General features: G+C 46.0%; 1 protein-coding gene across 1 annotated transcript in view; it reads right to left on the bottom strand.

Annotated features, from left to right (window-relative positions):
* LOC135825266 (uncharacterized) overlaps positions 1-14117 on the bottom strand; it is a gene marked incomplete in the record, with an annotated part of 38884 nt that extends 24767 nt beyond the window's left edge. The window contains 9 exon segments of the mRNA XM_065338006.1: positions 808-861; positions 2413-2470; positions 4058-4298; positions 6947-7015; positions 8474-8560; positions 12642-12737; positions 13244-13358; positions 13652-13795; positions 14057-14117. Coding sequence (XP_065194078.1) covers positions 808-861; positions 2413-2470; positions 4058-4298; positions 6947-7015; positions 8474-8560; positions 12642-12737; positions 13244-13358; positions 13652-13762 — 831 coding nt within the window.
* Between the last annotated feature and the right edge of the window lie 3789 nt (positions 14118-17906).

Here is a 17906-nt window from a genome sequence, read left to right as displayed (position 1 = left end):
GTCGACGTGCTTGCAAAAGGCTACCCGACAACAAGAAACAACGGAGTAAAAATCCCGATATTTGGAGACTCGCGGACCTTGTGCCAAGTTGCGTGGTCAGAAAGAGACCGCTGAGCAGGCATCCAGTCGGCAGGAGAAAAACGTGATCATGCCTGAAAAACTATTCGATTTTCGGTGACTGCAGACATAGGCATTGGGCTGTCAATTGAGGAACCTATGCCGCTACGCAAGAGATGTTACATTATCGGCTACATCATTGTGTTGCAAAAACGTTTCCATCAGTGTGAATAACATTCACGATGAGCTAGGCAAATAGCATAGCGTAGGACCCTGAGCTTTCAAGCTCTCTCGTTCATTGCTACACCACTAAGATGGTATCTGTTGTTACGGTCCAGCGAAAACAAAGTGAAGAAAGCATGATTGTTTGGCTGCTCACACAATTCTCTGCTGTACCGTTGTCCGGAGAGAGAAAAACAATAATGATGGTTTCCCAATGTTTCCAATTGAACACCATCATCAGATGTCTTGAATTCTTACATAATGTCATTGGGCAGGAAGAAAAAATAGAAAAAGTCATCCATGTATAGGAGTGGGTTGTGGAATACATATGCTCGGGTGCCGTTTCACCTGCCTACACACCGCGCTACTTCATAAGGCCTTTTTCTTTATGTTTTCGACAATGAATCTATTCGGCAAGATTTCAGCGACAATACGAGCTGAAAAGTCTCACAATCCCAGAAAGATTTCTCAAGGATCTTTTCCTTTCCAGCAAACAAAAATGTACCAAGTGTATATGCCAGTACTTACCCAATTACAACCTGCGGCCTGAGTTTCACGCGCGCACGCATCTGCGTCTGCTTGCTGCAAGGGATGGACCAGGCCAATGACAAACACCAAAATTATTGAATATAATCAGAAAGAGAGAGAGAGAGAGAGAGAGAGAGAGAGAGAGAGAGAGAGAGGAGAGAGAGAGAGAGAGAGAGAGAGAGAGAGAGAGAGAGAGAGATAGAGAGAGAGGGAGAGAGAGAGAGAGAGAGAGAGAGAGAGAGAGAGAGAGAGAGAGAGAGAGAGAGAGAGAGAGAGAGAGAGAGAGAGAGAGAGAGAGAGAGAGAGAGAGAGAGAGAAGAGAGAGAGAGACAGAGAGAGAGAGAGAGAGAGAGAGAGAGAGAGAGAGAGAGAGAGAGAGAGAGAGAGAGAGAGAGAGAGAGAGAGAGAGAGAGGAGAGAGAGAGAGAGAGAGAGAGAGAGAGGAGAGAGAGAGAGAGAGAGAGAGAGAGAGAGAGAGAGAGAGAGAGAGAGAGAGAGAGAGACAGAGACAGAGAGAGAGAGAGAGACAGAGAGAGAGAGAGAGAGAGAGAGAGAGACAGAAGAGAGAGACAGACAGAGAGAGAGACAGACAGAGAGAGAGAGACAGACAGAGAGAGAGACAGAGAGACAGCGAGACAGAGAGACAGAGACATAGATAGAGAGATAGAAACAGACAGAGACAGACAGAGACAGAGATAGAGATAGATAGAGAGAGAGACAGAGAGACAGAGACAGACGGAGACAGACAGAGACAGAGATAGACGGAGACAGAGAGAGACAGAGACAGAGACAGAGACAGAGACATAGACAGAGACAGAAGAAGAGACAGAGACAGAGACAGAGACAGAGACAGAGACAGAGACAGAGACGACAGAGACAGAGACAGAGACAGAGACAGAGACAGAGACAGAGACAGAGACAGAGACAGAGACAGAGAGAGAGAGAGAGAGAGAGAGAGAGAGAGAGAGAGAGAGAGAGAGAGAGAGAGAGAGAGAGAGAGAGAGAGAGAGAGAGAGAGAGAGAGAGAGAGAGAGAGAGAGAGAGAGAGAGAGAGAGAGAGAGAGAGAGAGAGAAAGAGAGAGAGAGAGAGAGAGAGAGAGTGAGAGAGAGAGAGAGAGAGAGAGAGAGAGAGAGAGAGAGAGAGAGGGAGGGAGGGAGAGAGACTGACACAGAGAGAGGAAGAGCATGAGAGAGATAGAGATTGATAGAGAGAGAGCGTTTGATGTATTTTAGGTCAGTCACGTTATTGTGTACGGCGAGTCGGATCGACAGGAAGGCTGGAGGACAATTGCGGGTGCACAAAACACAGCGCATCTCAGAAAAGACTAATAAGACGCAACTCCGATGGAGAACCGGACAGTGTCCGTAAAGCCTGCCACACTTCTTACCCATGCACATTACATGCAGCTCCAGACATGTCCCAACGAATGAACAAACACACAACAAAGGGAAGAATATCGGACTAGGACCAAGAAATAGGTTGGGTTGACATTGAAAGATAATGAAAATTTCTGAAAGCAGGCAGACTTCTAAAACTGGTGAAAACACTTTTAGACTTCCTCAAATGAATGAAAAACAATGCCTCATCATTCTACAAAGTACATACCACATTGGCTGCAACTCCAGCAAGCTCTTCTATACCCGCGGCCACCTTCCTTGCAAACCTACACAACAGGGGAAGAATGTCACCAGATCACTGTGCGTACATCCTGGTGTCGGCAGAATATTATCTTCAACTTGCTAAAAAATGTACGCATCTAACATTTGGCCCAATTTCTGCGAAAACCAGGCTTAGGGAGAAAATCCTTTTTGGTTGACATTGATCCAGCCAATTGAGGTACAGGGACACTATCTGTTTCTTGGCCTCACGCAAAGCGATAACGCGCAGCAGAGCTTATAAGTTTGAAGCAAGTTGGGGAGGAAAAAGGCTGGAGGAGCAGTTTGAAAACAGTTTGACTTGAAGTCCATGGCGATGAAGTGCTACGGAATGCCAGGAGAACGAGCGAGCAGATCGAGAGGCCCCCACTAGTGCACTTGAGACTTTCAAGTTTCCACGCTGGGCAGCTAGCTGCATGTGTTCCGAGCAATCTGAGAATTTGCGCAATCTGAGAAATACCAGATAGCCTGTGCAAGCTGCAAGTTGCGCAGGCAGTTCCGCGCAATCTGACAATTCCCAGAGTGCGCAGACCATGCACGGTACAATCGCATGCCTGAGCTTCTGCGAGACTTCTGGGAGCACACCCAGGAAATGTTTGGTGCACAATTCCAGTGTGTTGTTCGTGCAATCTGTGGATTTTTCTCAAACACCTGAAGAGCACATCGGATTCATGTGGGGCGCAGTCTGCGGGTGGAATCTGTGGATTTCCTTGAAAATCATGGAGAGCAAAGCGAATCCGTGTGGGGCGCAACCTGTGGCCCTAGAGGGGCACAGCGAATTCATGAGGGACGCAATCTGTGGATTTCTTTGAAAAAAACATGGTCTTGATTTTCAACGAAATCCACACATTGCACCCACAGACTGCGCTTCACATTAATTTGATGTGCCCTTCAGGTTTTAAGAGAAATCCACAGATTGCAAGAACGGAACACGTGAATTTTGCACCACACGTACTTGGGTACCGCTTATGCTCCCAGAAGTCTCGCAGAAGCTCAGGCACGCTGATTTACCGTGTCTGATTTCGTGCCACAACTATCATCGCGCCACCGCAGAAAAATTCAAAAAGGTTTATTACAAGAAAACCCCAAAAGGAAGATGGGGGGGGGGGGGCATGTCCTCAGCGCTAGAAGAGGTGTTCTACTATCTGCCGGTGTATAGTTCTTGCCAATTGAGGACGTAGCTGGCTGTTTTGGCAGCGGTTGTAAATTGGCTATTTTCAAGACGATCATTTGTGGCGTCAGGGGGTGATGGCCCTGGTCTTCTGGGATCCTGGCGTGGCTAAGCAGTACTGCTCCAGGAACTATTCTAAGGTGAGGCAATGTTGGCTTGATGGAGTTTCGTTCGTAGCTTGTTCTTATACGCTGTGGCGTGACTCGTTTATAGACCCCATAAATAGCGTGATATTTCGGCCATTTTTGAAGGGCATGCAAGTTTCAAGGTTCCCTTCGGAAATTTGTTCAAGGGCTTTGCACAATCAATCTATACCCCAAAGGGGACATGCCTGCAAAATTTGAGCGAAATCGGAGAGATTCACTTGCACACATACTTTGGTATTCTCAGACATGCTCTCTTAATGATTTCGTCCTTCCCTTACACTTCAGGGCCGTAGAAATACATTCCACGTGGTCCAGCAGCTTTGCGATTGGCGCGGTCCGGTGTGAATGGGTAGTCAGCAGCCGTCGAGTCATCGTCCACCTGATTAGTCGCAAACTCACGCAAATCATAGAAACCAAACGGCTCCCCGTTGAATGGAATTGTGACGGTCTTTGTCACTGGTTTGTCATCCACGCCTACAGTGTCGTAATTGACTGTAAAGTCTGGCACGGGCTTCTTTTCTATAAACATAAAAAAATGACACATACACAGACACACCCAAAGAAAACACAAGCATGCACGTACGCACACACACACGCACATTCACCTCAGACCTGCCCATCGCGGAAGCGATGATAGCGAACAGCTATGTTAGACATAGCAACTTGTGCTGGGATTACACCATTCAACAGCTTGCAAGGCTGATGAATTGACCACCACTAATTTTAGCCTGGTATCCACCACACAGCTGATTGAAGTGGCTTTTTCTGGCCAGTGAATCCCTATTTTTCATTTTTTTTATTTTTATTTTTACACACACACCACACCACATACTCCGGCATACACTGGCTGTTGGTAACCGCCCAGGAGACTGAAAGAAGAGCTAGGAAAATGAGAAAGAGAAGAAAGACGTGTGCGACCATAATCGTCGGGAATTGAACACGCAACCTCTCGATTGGAAATCGACTGCACATACCACTGCACCATATGGGACACACACATACACACACACACCTTGACCTGGACCTTGACAAACAGCTGCCGTTAAACGGCTAAGCTGCCCTCATGAGGAGGGGAACAAAGGGGGTAGCATCACGGCGTCGCGGCAGAACATCCGGCCACATGCCGCTGCAGATCCTGCTGTCTGCGATATCTCTCGCCGCACGCACAGCAGAACTTGAACTCAAAACGCTCCCTCGCTGTTGGTCGCTTGCCACGCTCGCAATTGTGCCGTTTAAATCCAGCAGCAGATCGAAAGCACCGATTACATGATGGGCAGTGGAATGGGCAACAATGTTGGTGTTGAAGCACTAGGCGAGGTGCAGGATCGACAGAGTTCGAAGGCTGTTGGGAGGAACCTGCGAGAGGGCACTTATGTACCTTCAGCCCACGAGCACTCTTGAACCATCTACCACAAAGCTGACACGACTTTGCACCAGGCTGTTGGCTGACAGGAAGTTGACGGGCCGCACTGCACCTATGGCGCTTGTACCCAGACGCACTAAGATGGCGGTCGCAAACACTGCAGTGCACAGTTGGCTTAGATGGTGGTGGTGGAGGCACAACATCAACGACACTCGATCTCCGCAAAGGTCGATCCTGGGCTGTTGCAAACCATGGTGTATCCAAGGAGCAAGGTCCACGCCTTCGGCTCAAGGACCGTGTTCATCACACACACACACACACACACACACACACACACACACACACACACACACACACACACACACACACACACACACACACACACACACACACACACACACACACACGCACACACACACATAAGCACACATATACGCACACGTTTCGTCTTTCTCCCGTATCCCGTGTTCTCTCCAATAAAATTTACTTTTATTTTGGACACAGATGGAGAGCCAAGGATAAATTTCTACCAAAAGTAAAAAAGGACCAAGGAACAACAAGATGCGCTATAATGTCAACTAACACCAGCAGTTACTGAACAATCGGCTCATGCGATAACATTCATGTTCCCGTCTTTTGTTATCATATAACTTAGAACCTTTCAAGCTTGGAAGGCTGTTGAAGTGCGCACCCAAGATGTGCTAGAGCTGTTAGCCAGTTAGTTGTAGAACGTCAGTACCGTCGGTCAGTGTCGTACAATGTTAGCGTACGAGCTGATTGTTTAGTAACTGGTGGCTTTAGTGGACATTATAGCAAATCTTGTAGTTCCTTGGACTTTTTTTGCTTTATAGATTTTTCAAAGATGGACAGAGCTGTACTGGAGATGATTTATTTTTAATGATTCTTGAAAGATTTATTGCTTGGGTTGGCTGGTAAACAGCTCATGATAATGATATTGTAAGGCTGTGGATACATCCACATGTCTCGTTGTAGGGCTGTGTTCCCAGTAAAAAATCCAACAATGGTAATACAGAGTGTAGAAAGTAGAAAGACGTAAAGATGATAAGCGGATGAGAAAAGGGAAGTGAAATGAACCATGGTACCACTTATACCCCGACAATGCCCATCTCATCATTCCGGCATGTACTATTACTAGAGACGTGTCCTTTTATATCTCTGATCCACACTCAAAATGTATTTCAATTGGAGACGCACTAGTATTGGAGATGTTAACGGCCGTTGGGAAAAAATTCAGTATGCGAAACGTACATTCGCTAGCCACAGCCGACCATTTTTCTATATGTTATTTCTGTAATGAAGCACTCATTGCAGACAGAAAAAAGGCTGTGCGCTTCCTTGTGTGATTTCATACAGCAGATGATGATATTTGTGAAGGATTCCTGAAAGCCGGTTAACTGTCATGTGGAGTAATAATAATAATAATTCGCGGGGCTCGCGTTGGCATCGCTTGAATGTTCAGAAACACACAGACTAGCCTTCGCTTCCGCAGGCCACCACTATGCCTATGCCTTGTACACCTTAGTGGCAAATGCAGATCTCACAAGTGGGTCAGGGGAGAGTAGGCGAGTCTCTCAACCAATCGGGCGTGTAATGGCCCATAACCCATGTGGAATAGTTTCTTGTTTTTGCCAGCCAATCGCAGGGAGAAATGATTCGTGGCTCCCATCTGGCTGCTGCCAACTACCCTTCAAATTGTGTGATGTTGCTATTGTTTTCAATGTCCCAATGTATGTCTGTATATGTGGAGCAAGAATGGTAACATCCGTTTCTGGGCGATACTTACTTTTAGATTGTAGCTCCTTGGAATATGCCTTTGCCATTTCACGCATCGTTCCTCTGATAGTTGCGTATCCTGCAAAGGACAAGAAAGAGAGCCAATGCCACAGTAGAAAGATGTTTCCTAGAGAGGTCACGGCCAAAATTTAACGTCAACGCACAGCTCGTGATCAGGTACGAGCGTATTAACATGGATATCACAAGGGGCAACTTCAGCCGGCTCTTGATGGTCATATCCCCGAACCACCACACCTGTGTCTATTCACCCAAAACTGATGCTGTAACTTTTGGTTGTCTGCCACGTACAGTTGTCTATATCGTGAATACAACTTCACATCCTAAACAGTGTCACCCGTGCAAGAATTCCTTGAGGCCGTTACTGCCCAGTGTAAGGGAATTAGAAATTCAGGCATGCTTCGCAAATTATGACAGTCATGCTATGGCAAAATACTCGCCTATGGAGAACCAGATTTCAAACCCATTTTTTGGAAATTTATAGTCGGTTTCGTGCCTCTTTTCAGCCGAAAACAGTCTTTCTAAACGCGGCAGGACTATTTTGGTTGAATGGGGTTGAGTGGAAGGTGAACCTCTTTCATTTGTCTATGTATGGTGTCATGGCAAATCACTGCCGCTAGGGTTTGGTGTCAATACTTTCATCGTATTTCCAATGCATGCACGAATCAACACGCCCCTCTTTGGTGTCATTTATGCTGCGTGCGCACGTAGACGTGATGCTTTTATTGTTCCTGTGTGGACCAGTCTAATCATAATCATTACTGGCTGTTCTTTCACGCTATTCATGGCCTTCGACCATTCTACTTTGGCGGACTGGTGCACCCTGCGGTGGACTGTGAGTGGTCTATTTTAATACCGTAGTTCCAGTGTTGCATACGATGCGGCTTTTCCCGGTTCTGTTTTTGTTCGTGGTGTTACCCTTTCGTTTTTATTTCAGTCAGTTAGGGGCGTAGGTAACAATTTACAGGCTGGAATATCACCAACGTAATCTTTTTCAAGCACTACGTTTACAGAAATAATGTATATTTTCCAGTTCCTCTAATCATACGAAATAGTGGTCGCGGCCTCGATGATACTTTTCTAAGGACGTTGCTCACTGTTATCATAATTATTGATTCTATATAGCAGCGAGCTAACAGCGTCGTTTACCATAACTCCACGTATGTCATGGGTTCACACTGCTTTGTGGTGCTGAGGTGTTGAACTGGAAAATCCCTACCAGTTGTTACCCCTACCGGTTGGGCTGCTGGGGTGCTAACAGAACTCTAGTGCACCTGAAGCATGAATGTCACTAGCCTAATCAAATCTTACTGATGGGGGATGTAAAAATTGACTTGCTCATGGAATGCGCGCACTCCCAGGACTGCAGTACGAGTCACGCTGTGCTGACTGATTGCTTGGAGTCCAAACGGATAACCTTATGGGAACAGTGCCTAAGACTAATAGATAGGTACCCAGAACACCTATGGGATCCCAGGTATATAGCAGTGCATTGAGATTTGCACAAGTGTGGCCTTACCTTCATCGCTGATACCGTTCTTCAAAACACCAACCCAAGTGTCCTGAATCACGTTGGCTCCTCTCAGGTCTTGCTCCCAGAATCCCTCTGCAAAGAAAGGAGAACAAAACGGATTGTTGGGTCATCGCGAGTAGGCATGACTGGTGACAATTATAACTTGCATTGAACACCCAATTATATTCAATGATTTGTAATTCTTACCTCCAATTCTTCGAATCAGGTTTCTGCTCACTTGATCGCTTCGCGTAAACTTTATTTGTTTGATTCCTTTTGCTCGCACGCGTATCCATAATTTAGAATTCTGTTGCTTCAGCAACCAGGATTGGCTTGAACTGCGATCGCCATTATTCTTGTCAAGTATACTTGATGCACATGTAGTTTTTAAAGATGTCAATAGACACGACTTTTCAACAATCATGGTGATGGCTCTGTAGTTTTGTTCCTTTCAGCTTTGTTGTTCCTTAACCATGTTTACCTTCCTTCCTTTTTTGTAATCCTCAATCTTTCAGTTTGAACCAAACTGCCTGTCCTGATGGCCTGGGAGTGTGATTGTGCCTTGGCCTAGAGTGGAAGGATTTAGTTTAGATGATTTGTTCTCCCACAGGATCGATACTATTCCCTGAAGGCACACGTACAGTCAACTTCGCGTATAACGACACTCGGGGGCATCAGTAAAGTGTCCTTATTCGCGAAGTGTCCTTATACCTGAAGTCTCATTATATGTTTACAGTCAGATAGTGAGACACTGAAAATCCATTATTGCCCTCCCAACCAAACCATAATATAATCATACCTATCTCCAAACAAAGGTAGGTCCCACAATCTTGCACATCCAGTCAACTAGGCATTTCTCATAAGATATCAAACGTTTTCGTGCCCTTCTCAGCAAGGATAGTACAGGGAATGGCTTGATCTTTATAATGTTTATTTCCTTACACTCGCCGCCTTTTCAAATATTTGTATTCCTTACATCATTTTTGGTATTGTGGATATTTGAAAAGGCGGCGAGTAATAGAAATAGGTGAGAATCAGCCAAGTAGAACCGAGGTTCTACTCTATTTTTAAGACATCAAGGTCGGCCGCGCGTTCCCGCGCACACCAACAAAACCTGGCAGCCGTGCGCATATCTGAAAGTGCAACAAGAAAGGACGGAGGAGACAGCAAGCGTTCCAAGTGAAGATTTTACCTTCGTGTTGACTCAAGCTAAGCACTCAGGCCAGTCAGGGATCATACCAGTCACCTGTCATTATGGTCATGACTAAGAGATTCATTTGTGGCCAGGAAATTCCCCAATCGTACTCGCAACGTGAAAGCTGCGTAGCCAAACAGAAAAGAGTGTGCCGAGTAGCGATCAGGAAACGCTGAGTTCTATTGACAACATTGGCTAGCTAGGCGCGGAAAATTCTTGTAGATGCCAGGACTCCAGTTCACCAGTACCTCGCGGACATATTTTGGTCGATACCCACCAGTAGATTTAGAAAAATGACCAAGATGGCTTTGAGAAAGGCTTCGCCGCGTGACTTTCTCAGCATCAAACATACAATTAACAAGATTCGCTTTGGCAAGGGCGCTTCCCCGTACAGACTAGACCAGGGAGTCGTAAAATACCAGTACAGTCCACTTCGCTAATAGCGACTGCGGTTATAACGACAATTCGCGAATAACGACAGAATTTCCATGTCCAGGGCAAAGTCCCATCTAACTGTATACATATAATGAGACTTTGGGTGTAACGACACTTCACGAATAAGGACAATTTAACTGTTCGCGTTGACTATACTGTCCCCGGGGAAAATTGCGATTCCGCGGCCGCGGTTTTTTCCGCGTTTTTTGCGATTTTTTAAAAGACCGCGTTTTCCGCAATTTTCCCGCGTTTTTTGAACTTTTTTTTGCACTACACGTACACACAGTGCCCTGTTCGGTCAGCAACGTCTCATCTTGGCGGCTTTTTACTCAAATATGACGAGTGCTTACACCAGAGACTTGTAACTGATTGATTTCACTACATACTCACTGAAAATTGCCGCACATCAATATTATTCACCGCATATTTACCGCATATTTACCGCGAATTCACCGCAAATTATGCCATATTATGCCGCGTTTTTCCCCGCGTTTTTTTGCGATTTTTTCCGCAATTTTCCCCGGGGACAGTGTATACTACGACTATACCGTACATCGCTGTATATCGATCCGCATGAACTTGGGTGCATAGCCGCTATGACTGCACAAACTCTGGCCTCTCGGGGGGGGCGTCACCATTTTTCCAAATAATTGGTGGTTGACGCTTTTTGACTTTTGTATGGTCGTGGCGAGCCCTGAATTTGATCAGTTCGCCTCAGCTCCTTTCTATGTTCACATTCTGTTCAATACAGTTTTACCTGGCAGCATAGCAGAGTCCCAGCCAAGGAGGTGGCATATTCTGAACTGAACTCTTCGAGAGGTGCCAATATATTCTTTGTTCGAGTTACAGCGTTTACCTTGTGCCATCGTCACTTTCGCCAACATCAGCTGCGTCTAAGTATATTCGCTGGCCGTGTCCAAGCCACGATACGTGCAGCACTACACAAGTGCCAGCTTTCCTCTTTTACAGTCACTGCTAAGGTCACCATAATTATGGCCATCCTCTCAGCGTCCACCAACAACCCGGCCCTAGCGTTCTGCGAACTCACACAAAATCATTCTCACAACCTGAAGAAATTGAAGCTAATTTACGAACAAGTGAGCCAAACATACTGTTGAAGTTTGAAACATCGCCGTTGCGAAAATAAGGTTCCTACAACTCGGTTTACGGATGCACGGATGACTCTCCTGTACGCCACTGTCGATGGCTTCCGGAGCAAGCATCGCAAGGTCAGGTAGGTCTACTACTAGGTCTAGGTACAGTCAGTACTGAAACAGTAGGACTGGTACAGTACAATGGTGCAGGACTGGAGTCGACGCGACGACTGCATGCACGGGAAAAAAGTGGCGGAAATGACTAGTATGACTGAAGCGGAGCGGAAATCCAGTGCATCGCTAGGCTGCAGACTACAGACAGTACAGCCTAGCGGCTGCATGCATGCAGTTGTTGCTCGGCAGGCAGGACATCATGACTAGTAGTAGTAGTATTAGTAGTAGTAGTAGTACTACTACTACAATCATGTACTACTCAAGTAACTACAACTGTATTAATTTTACTACAGTGTGTTGTTGGGTTGACAGCACGAAACAAGGTGGCGGACACCGTGTTCGGAAACAGTGGCCTTTAGTATGCTGTCAAACCAACAGCATTTTTCTCACGGTTTGGAGACTCCAATGGCTGCGTTCGATTACACACTTGATTCGATTCATGAATCCATTCGCATGCATTCAAGTCGTTCCATTTTCATGTGATGAGCCCTGGAATCGATTCGGAATCCATTCACTCGGTGTGATGTGAATTGCGCGAATCGATTCGTGAATAGATTCGCTGCTTTGCCTTGCCCGCCAGTGCAACTGAGCCTTACTGAGGACGATGGGGACAAAATACGCATGCTCGATGTGCTAGTACTATAAAGTACGATCATGTACTAGAGTACTTTCTTTTTTACTAGTCAAAGAACTGTAGTAAACCTGCTTTACAGTTTACAGTAAATAGCATACAGCTTGAGTCAGCGGATTTTCTAGCGGTCCCTAAATATACAGCGTGAGTCAGAGTCGCTACACGTGTAGCGCTGTGCCTTCGCAAAACATCTCAACTCTGTGCGTTGGGTCGGAGGTACATGTACATGTACAGTAAAGTTGTAACGTGTGTTACCATGGTTACGCCTGACCCTGCGTAGCGCTTTCCCAAAAGATGCTCGCCACTTTTTTCGCAACTAATTACTTTGTTGTTTCGGACGAAATCGCAACTTTCGCGACTTTCTGTATTTTCACAAACTACTTCGCGAGTCAGGCAAGTGTCAGTCAGTCGGCATGAAGCGCGAGCTCCGTACGAGCGTTTGGAGCAGGCCCATTCTTCTGCACGCACAGTCATGTATTTGCCTTCAAAGTCGCAACATCTCAGCCCTACTTTGTAATGCAATGAATATGCACATGTAGATAATTGTGTACATGTACATTGTGCCAACGAGCTTGGCATACAATAACACGTTAGGACGATCACCAGTCATGACACTGGCAAATACTACATTGTACGCGCACTTACTGACTTGCGGAATTGGCTTTTGGTCTGCATCGAGGAAGTCAGCATATTCCAGAACTGGCACACTGTGATGTGGATCACGCTTGCTGATTCTGACCTCTGACAACGGAAACACAGGACATTTGGTGGGTTCAATCCACAGAGGAAAAGAAAACAGAAGTCACACACCAACACTGTATACATGTAAATGTACAACACACTTGCCCATAGGACACTAACTAAAATTAGTATGGAACGGGAAATTGGCAGGAAACTTTTCATGTGATTTCTGTGTGCGAAAGTATAACAGGCCATGCAGGGCCGTAGCACTGAGAATTCTGGACCACCGGATCGAAGCAACGATACGCAGTCGGAACCTTCACGAAGTAGCGAGTAGTGGTCTGTAATTGCAAGATGAGTTCGACCATACTCGATCTAGGGCTTACCATCTCCTTCAAGCACTTCGTCTCAAGCGAAGGTCCCTGGCTCGAGGCCTGGTGGTGACATAGTCATTTTTTTCTTCTCACTTTTCGTGTTTGCATTTTTCCCTCAAACCAATGAATGTTGCGGAGCTACACTGTACATGCTGATTTCGATCATGCTCGTCTTGACCCGCGGCGCCTTACCATCTCCATCTAGCGCTTCGTCTTCATCTTGACCAAGTTCCAGGGAGAGCTGCTGCAGTTCATCCATGATCTTGTCGATCCGGTTGCTGGTCTTATCCAATGTATCCTCTACTTGCTGGAGATAAGGAGAGGCAATAATACAATATTCATTATTATATTTAGTAACATCAGGCAGCACAACATCAGGCTGCACCGACTTCCCGTCAAAATGGCGTGCTGTTGCTGTTGTCTATGTCTCCCTGTATACCAGTACCGGTGTACATGTATGTGGATGGGGTAAGGGGTACATCAGGGGATAAGCTATTCTAGACGTACTGTTAGCTAGCATCTGGCTCACATGGAGGGAGCAGTATTCGGGTAACGGAAGAGATCAGCCTTGGTGTTAACAGTTAGCTCCCCGACCTTTACCTCATCATCAAAGTCCAAGTCGTCAGCATAGCTTGTAGCTGGTGCAGCCATGGCCACCCCCGCCATCAGCAGGAGAATGGCCACCAAGCCTTGCACTGACACCGGCGTCATGACTTCAATGTCCCTATACACAGTGCTGCGGTCCTGATGCAGGACACAAGAACATCAGATATAATGCCTTTGAATAGGTGGACTGTACGCAACCTCAGTTTTTGAGTCATTTCCTGACAAATTTACCACATTTCTAAAACTCTTAAAAGAGGAATAATGAATGTTGCATATGGGACATTTTCATTTCCTACACTGTCTCATTACTCCAAAAAGATGGCTTTGCAATCCACCTAACTGACTTAGTCGACATACACCACATCGGGGAAGAGCATAAGGGTGAGTGTAAGTTAGTACCTCACTGGCAGTGTTCGTGACGAGTTGTCCTGATACTAACCAAATCGTTCTCAACAGTGTCTTGAAATCGCGAGAATGAACTCAAAGCTGGTTTTATTTGGCCTTTATGCACTGCTCTAAGTCTGCGAACCTTTACCACGTTGGACGACAGGAACTGATATCGGCTACGCCACACGCACGAGTAGCAAGCTGCTCTGGCAGGAAACCAGGCCAAAAGCAGATCGAACGGGGCAGATCCGGCCCACCTTGCAACCATGATGGAACTCAGGAAACTAGCTTGGCCCTGTCCGTCGTTGTAATGGTATGTATGATGGCCATCATGGAAGTAATGGATCTTTCCTTACGAACTCTTAGTGTTTGTGTTAACTAGGTCCTGGTTGCTGACAGCTGGAGGACAAAGGTAGTGATGTGGCGCTGCAATAAATCAAATGCGCGTCTAAATTCCTAGAATGCTGCAGAATACTTCCAATCTCCCAGCAATGACCGCTCGGACATATATCCTCCAAGTGTACTCCATCCACTGTTGACCTTCCTGCACGGAATCCAGGTTTGCTTTCCTTGACAAGTGCATTCGCCACTGGTGCGGAACGACGGCAGAGAATGCTGGTAAGTACTTTCCGGACCACGGAAAGCAGCATGACGGGTGGATAGCTCTTTGCAGCACAAATATGTTTTCTTGGTTGATGGAGTGGTGCAAGGATCCCGCAGCGCATGTCTGACGGGCAGTGGTGCTGCAGTGTGGTGGCATTAAAGGATGCAGCGAGCTATAGTCTGTTTCAAAAAGATTTACAATCAGGTTTGGGTCTTAAAAAGTATGAAGATAAGGGAACTTTGGACAACAAAGTACATAGAATGGCTTGTGAGGACACGGCAAATTGTTCTGTGAAGGTTTCGGAACAATTGGATCAGCCGTTAAGGAGTTAGAATTTCGGCCAGGTTTCCGGCCTTTTCCCATGGTTTACAATTTGCCCAGGAAGCCAGTATCGATTTTTATCAAAACCCACGATTTATCCTTTCCTCTTTGGCCTTGTGGTTATGAATGCTGTCTGCTGACCATGAAGTTGTGAGTTCAAATCCCAACCTATCCTCAAATCAAACTTTTTTTCTTCATTGTTTTGGTGATCAAGCTGGTACAAGACAAAGAAGATGGCTGCACCAAACGACTTGTTGTTGTTGTTGTTGTTGGAGCTCGCGCTTCCTGCCGAACTGATTGACACTTGACTGGCTCACGCCATGTGAACACACCCACAACACTGCAATGGTGTGAGTGAATATGGAAGTCATCGCGCTGTAGCTTTTTGAGATTTATTCTAGTATTTCAAGATAGCCAATTTATTTGAATTTAGCAGTCAACGCTGTCTTCTATCAGCGTTCACAAGCGTCTGCTTTTCTCAAAATGTCGTCGAAGCCACACGGATAGCTTTGCCAAGTCATGGCCTTGGGAATGAGTCCGTGTCGATGTCGTCGAAGTCACACCGTGAGTAAATTGCGTTAGGCCTTGACGGATTATGCCAATATTTTCGTGAAATTATGCTTTTCGCATTGCTGAAAAAATGGCAGAATTATGCTATTTTTATGCTAAAAGTTATCATATTATGCGCATCATGCTCACATATGCTGCTAATGTATATGATGGTTCTGTGCAAAATAACAGGGGAATTTTTTTGTAGAGGGCGTTGTACTGTAGTAGCAAAAGTTCAACGGGGTCAACGCACCGTCCGACCTAGCTACGACCGTCACCCGGGTCACTGATTGTAGTGGACTGGACATGTTATCAATGGAGTCGTAAACCTACGACTTCCTGGTGTGTCTACTTGTACTTGTACTTGTAAAACATGTACAACTGTATGGAATTTGATGCGAACAGTCGGATTATTCCAATTTATGCGATCCGTATGCAATTTGCCTCGAATTATGCGCTTATTCGATTTTGGTAGGAATTATGCGAAAAATTATGCTAGCATAATCCGTCAAGGCCTAAATTGCGTAGCAGGTCAAAGAAACTATTTTGGTCACAACACGAATTCGGACCCATGCCGCTCGTCAACACTTACAACACTTTCGTTTCGACTTGTCCTCTCTGACTCCATTATCGATACGAGGAAGAACTCGTTTGTTGTAAACCAGACGTACATGACTGTATCAACGTGAGTGAGTTGTCATTTTTCCTGCTTTCGCGCGGAATATTTCTTCGAGTTCACAGTGAGTTTTTCCAGGCAGCGCTCGAGTGCTCATACGGTAAGACGCCAAACTCCGCAGGCGATCGCCAGGATTGCAAATCTTTTTGAAAGGGACTGTAGAGGGATAACACGTCTGCGCTCTCTGGCAGCAGACCAGCACTGATGGCGTCACATCCCACAGCCCAGCCGACTCTCTGCTGATTGTTGCCTGCTGTCACCTCCTCGACGGAGAACTCAGGATCGCTGATATTGTTGGATGGTGCAGAGGCCGTTAAAACACTGGAAGTGTCACTGCGGTGGACAAGTCTCGAGTCACTGACTTTTTGTAAGTTCCACTTCACATCAGGATGTATAATAATTATTCCCTTCCTCATCAGCCACTCTGACTGGAACTTACTTGTTGCAGACTGAAGCGCTGCGATTTAAAGTTGGCGTATGCCACTAAAGTATGATCGGGGATCTGGCCGTAGAGAATTGACATTATCCGCCTTCTCTTGCCAGTAGTATCTAGTATCTACTTCAAGTATCTATTTAATGCTGCACCTCATAGCATGTCAAGACAGCCAATTGAATTGAGTAGAGGGTACGACCAACCACGGAAGAAGAGAACAAAGAAAATTAAAGGCACGTACACAACACTTGAGGGATTAGCTAGTTACAAAGCGCTGGCGTGCCGATCGACCTATGCAATGGAAGTGGTGACTGTGATTTTGTGTCGTGCTGGAAGATAGTGAAGTGCTGTCTGACGAGGGTGCGGAATTTGGGCAGATCTGGAGTTTGCCTAACACTGGGAGGCAGTTGGAGCCACGTGGAGTAGTAGGAAAGGAAAGGGGAATTTGCCAATAGGGTAGACCTAGCTAGGGGAGACAAACGCGGCTTCCGGTGGTACCACCCGACGTAAACTGCAAGTGAGCAGGGTGCTAGTCAAGAAATTTGGAATGTACCCGGGTGCACTTGGAAGCGCGAGGTAGTGTTGCAAAATGGTAGTGGATACAGCAGCACACAAGTCTTCATATGAGATCTAAGGAAACGACCTGTACGAAATAATATGCGCAGTATACGGCGATAAAGAACTTCTAAGGTGTGCAAGAATGGAACCGGATGAAGAGCCAAGGAAAAAAAATCCTAGTGGAGCTATCCCGTCGGAACCAGTCAAATGGTTTAAGATGCGGGGGTATTTTGGAAAGTCTAATACGATGGATAAGACAGCACATCATGATTCGTCGTCTTTCTAGGAGAGGTCTGGTCGAGGATAACATATAGAGAGCGACACCAGAAAGGGACTTGGGCATATGATAAAGAATCTTAAGGAGGGAACGATTGTGAATTTCCAGTTTCTGCTGGTGGGCAATAGATAGATTTGTCCAGGCAGTACAGCAGTAGTCAAAATGCGGCAAGATAATATTATGCATTATAGAAAAGAGCATGACAGCTGTCAGGAAGATGGGCGCGGTGTGAGTGTATTATACCTATGGCTTGACTAGTAGCCAGGAGATCCCCTCGACAGGCCATCGCCTCTGGGAGATCCTTTAATAAAGATTATTATTAACTAGTCTTCTTACATATGTGGGCAACATGGTGAGTCCAGGAGAGATTAGTGTCAAAAATGACACCAAGATGCCTGTGATGATCTACATATTCTATGGGAGTGGTGGAGAAATGGAATACTA

The sequence above is a fragment of the Sycon ciliatum genome, chromosome 9, assembly GCF_964019385.1.
Source record: "Sycon ciliatum chromosome 9, ocSycCili1.1, whole genome shotgun sequence".
Taxonomy (NCBI): domain Eukaryota; kingdom Metazoa; phylum Porifera; class Calcarea; order Leucosolenida; family Sycettidae; genus Sycon; species Sycon ciliatum.
Note: the sequence above shows the minus strand (reverse complement) of the source record. Positions and strands in the feature narration are given on the sequence as shown.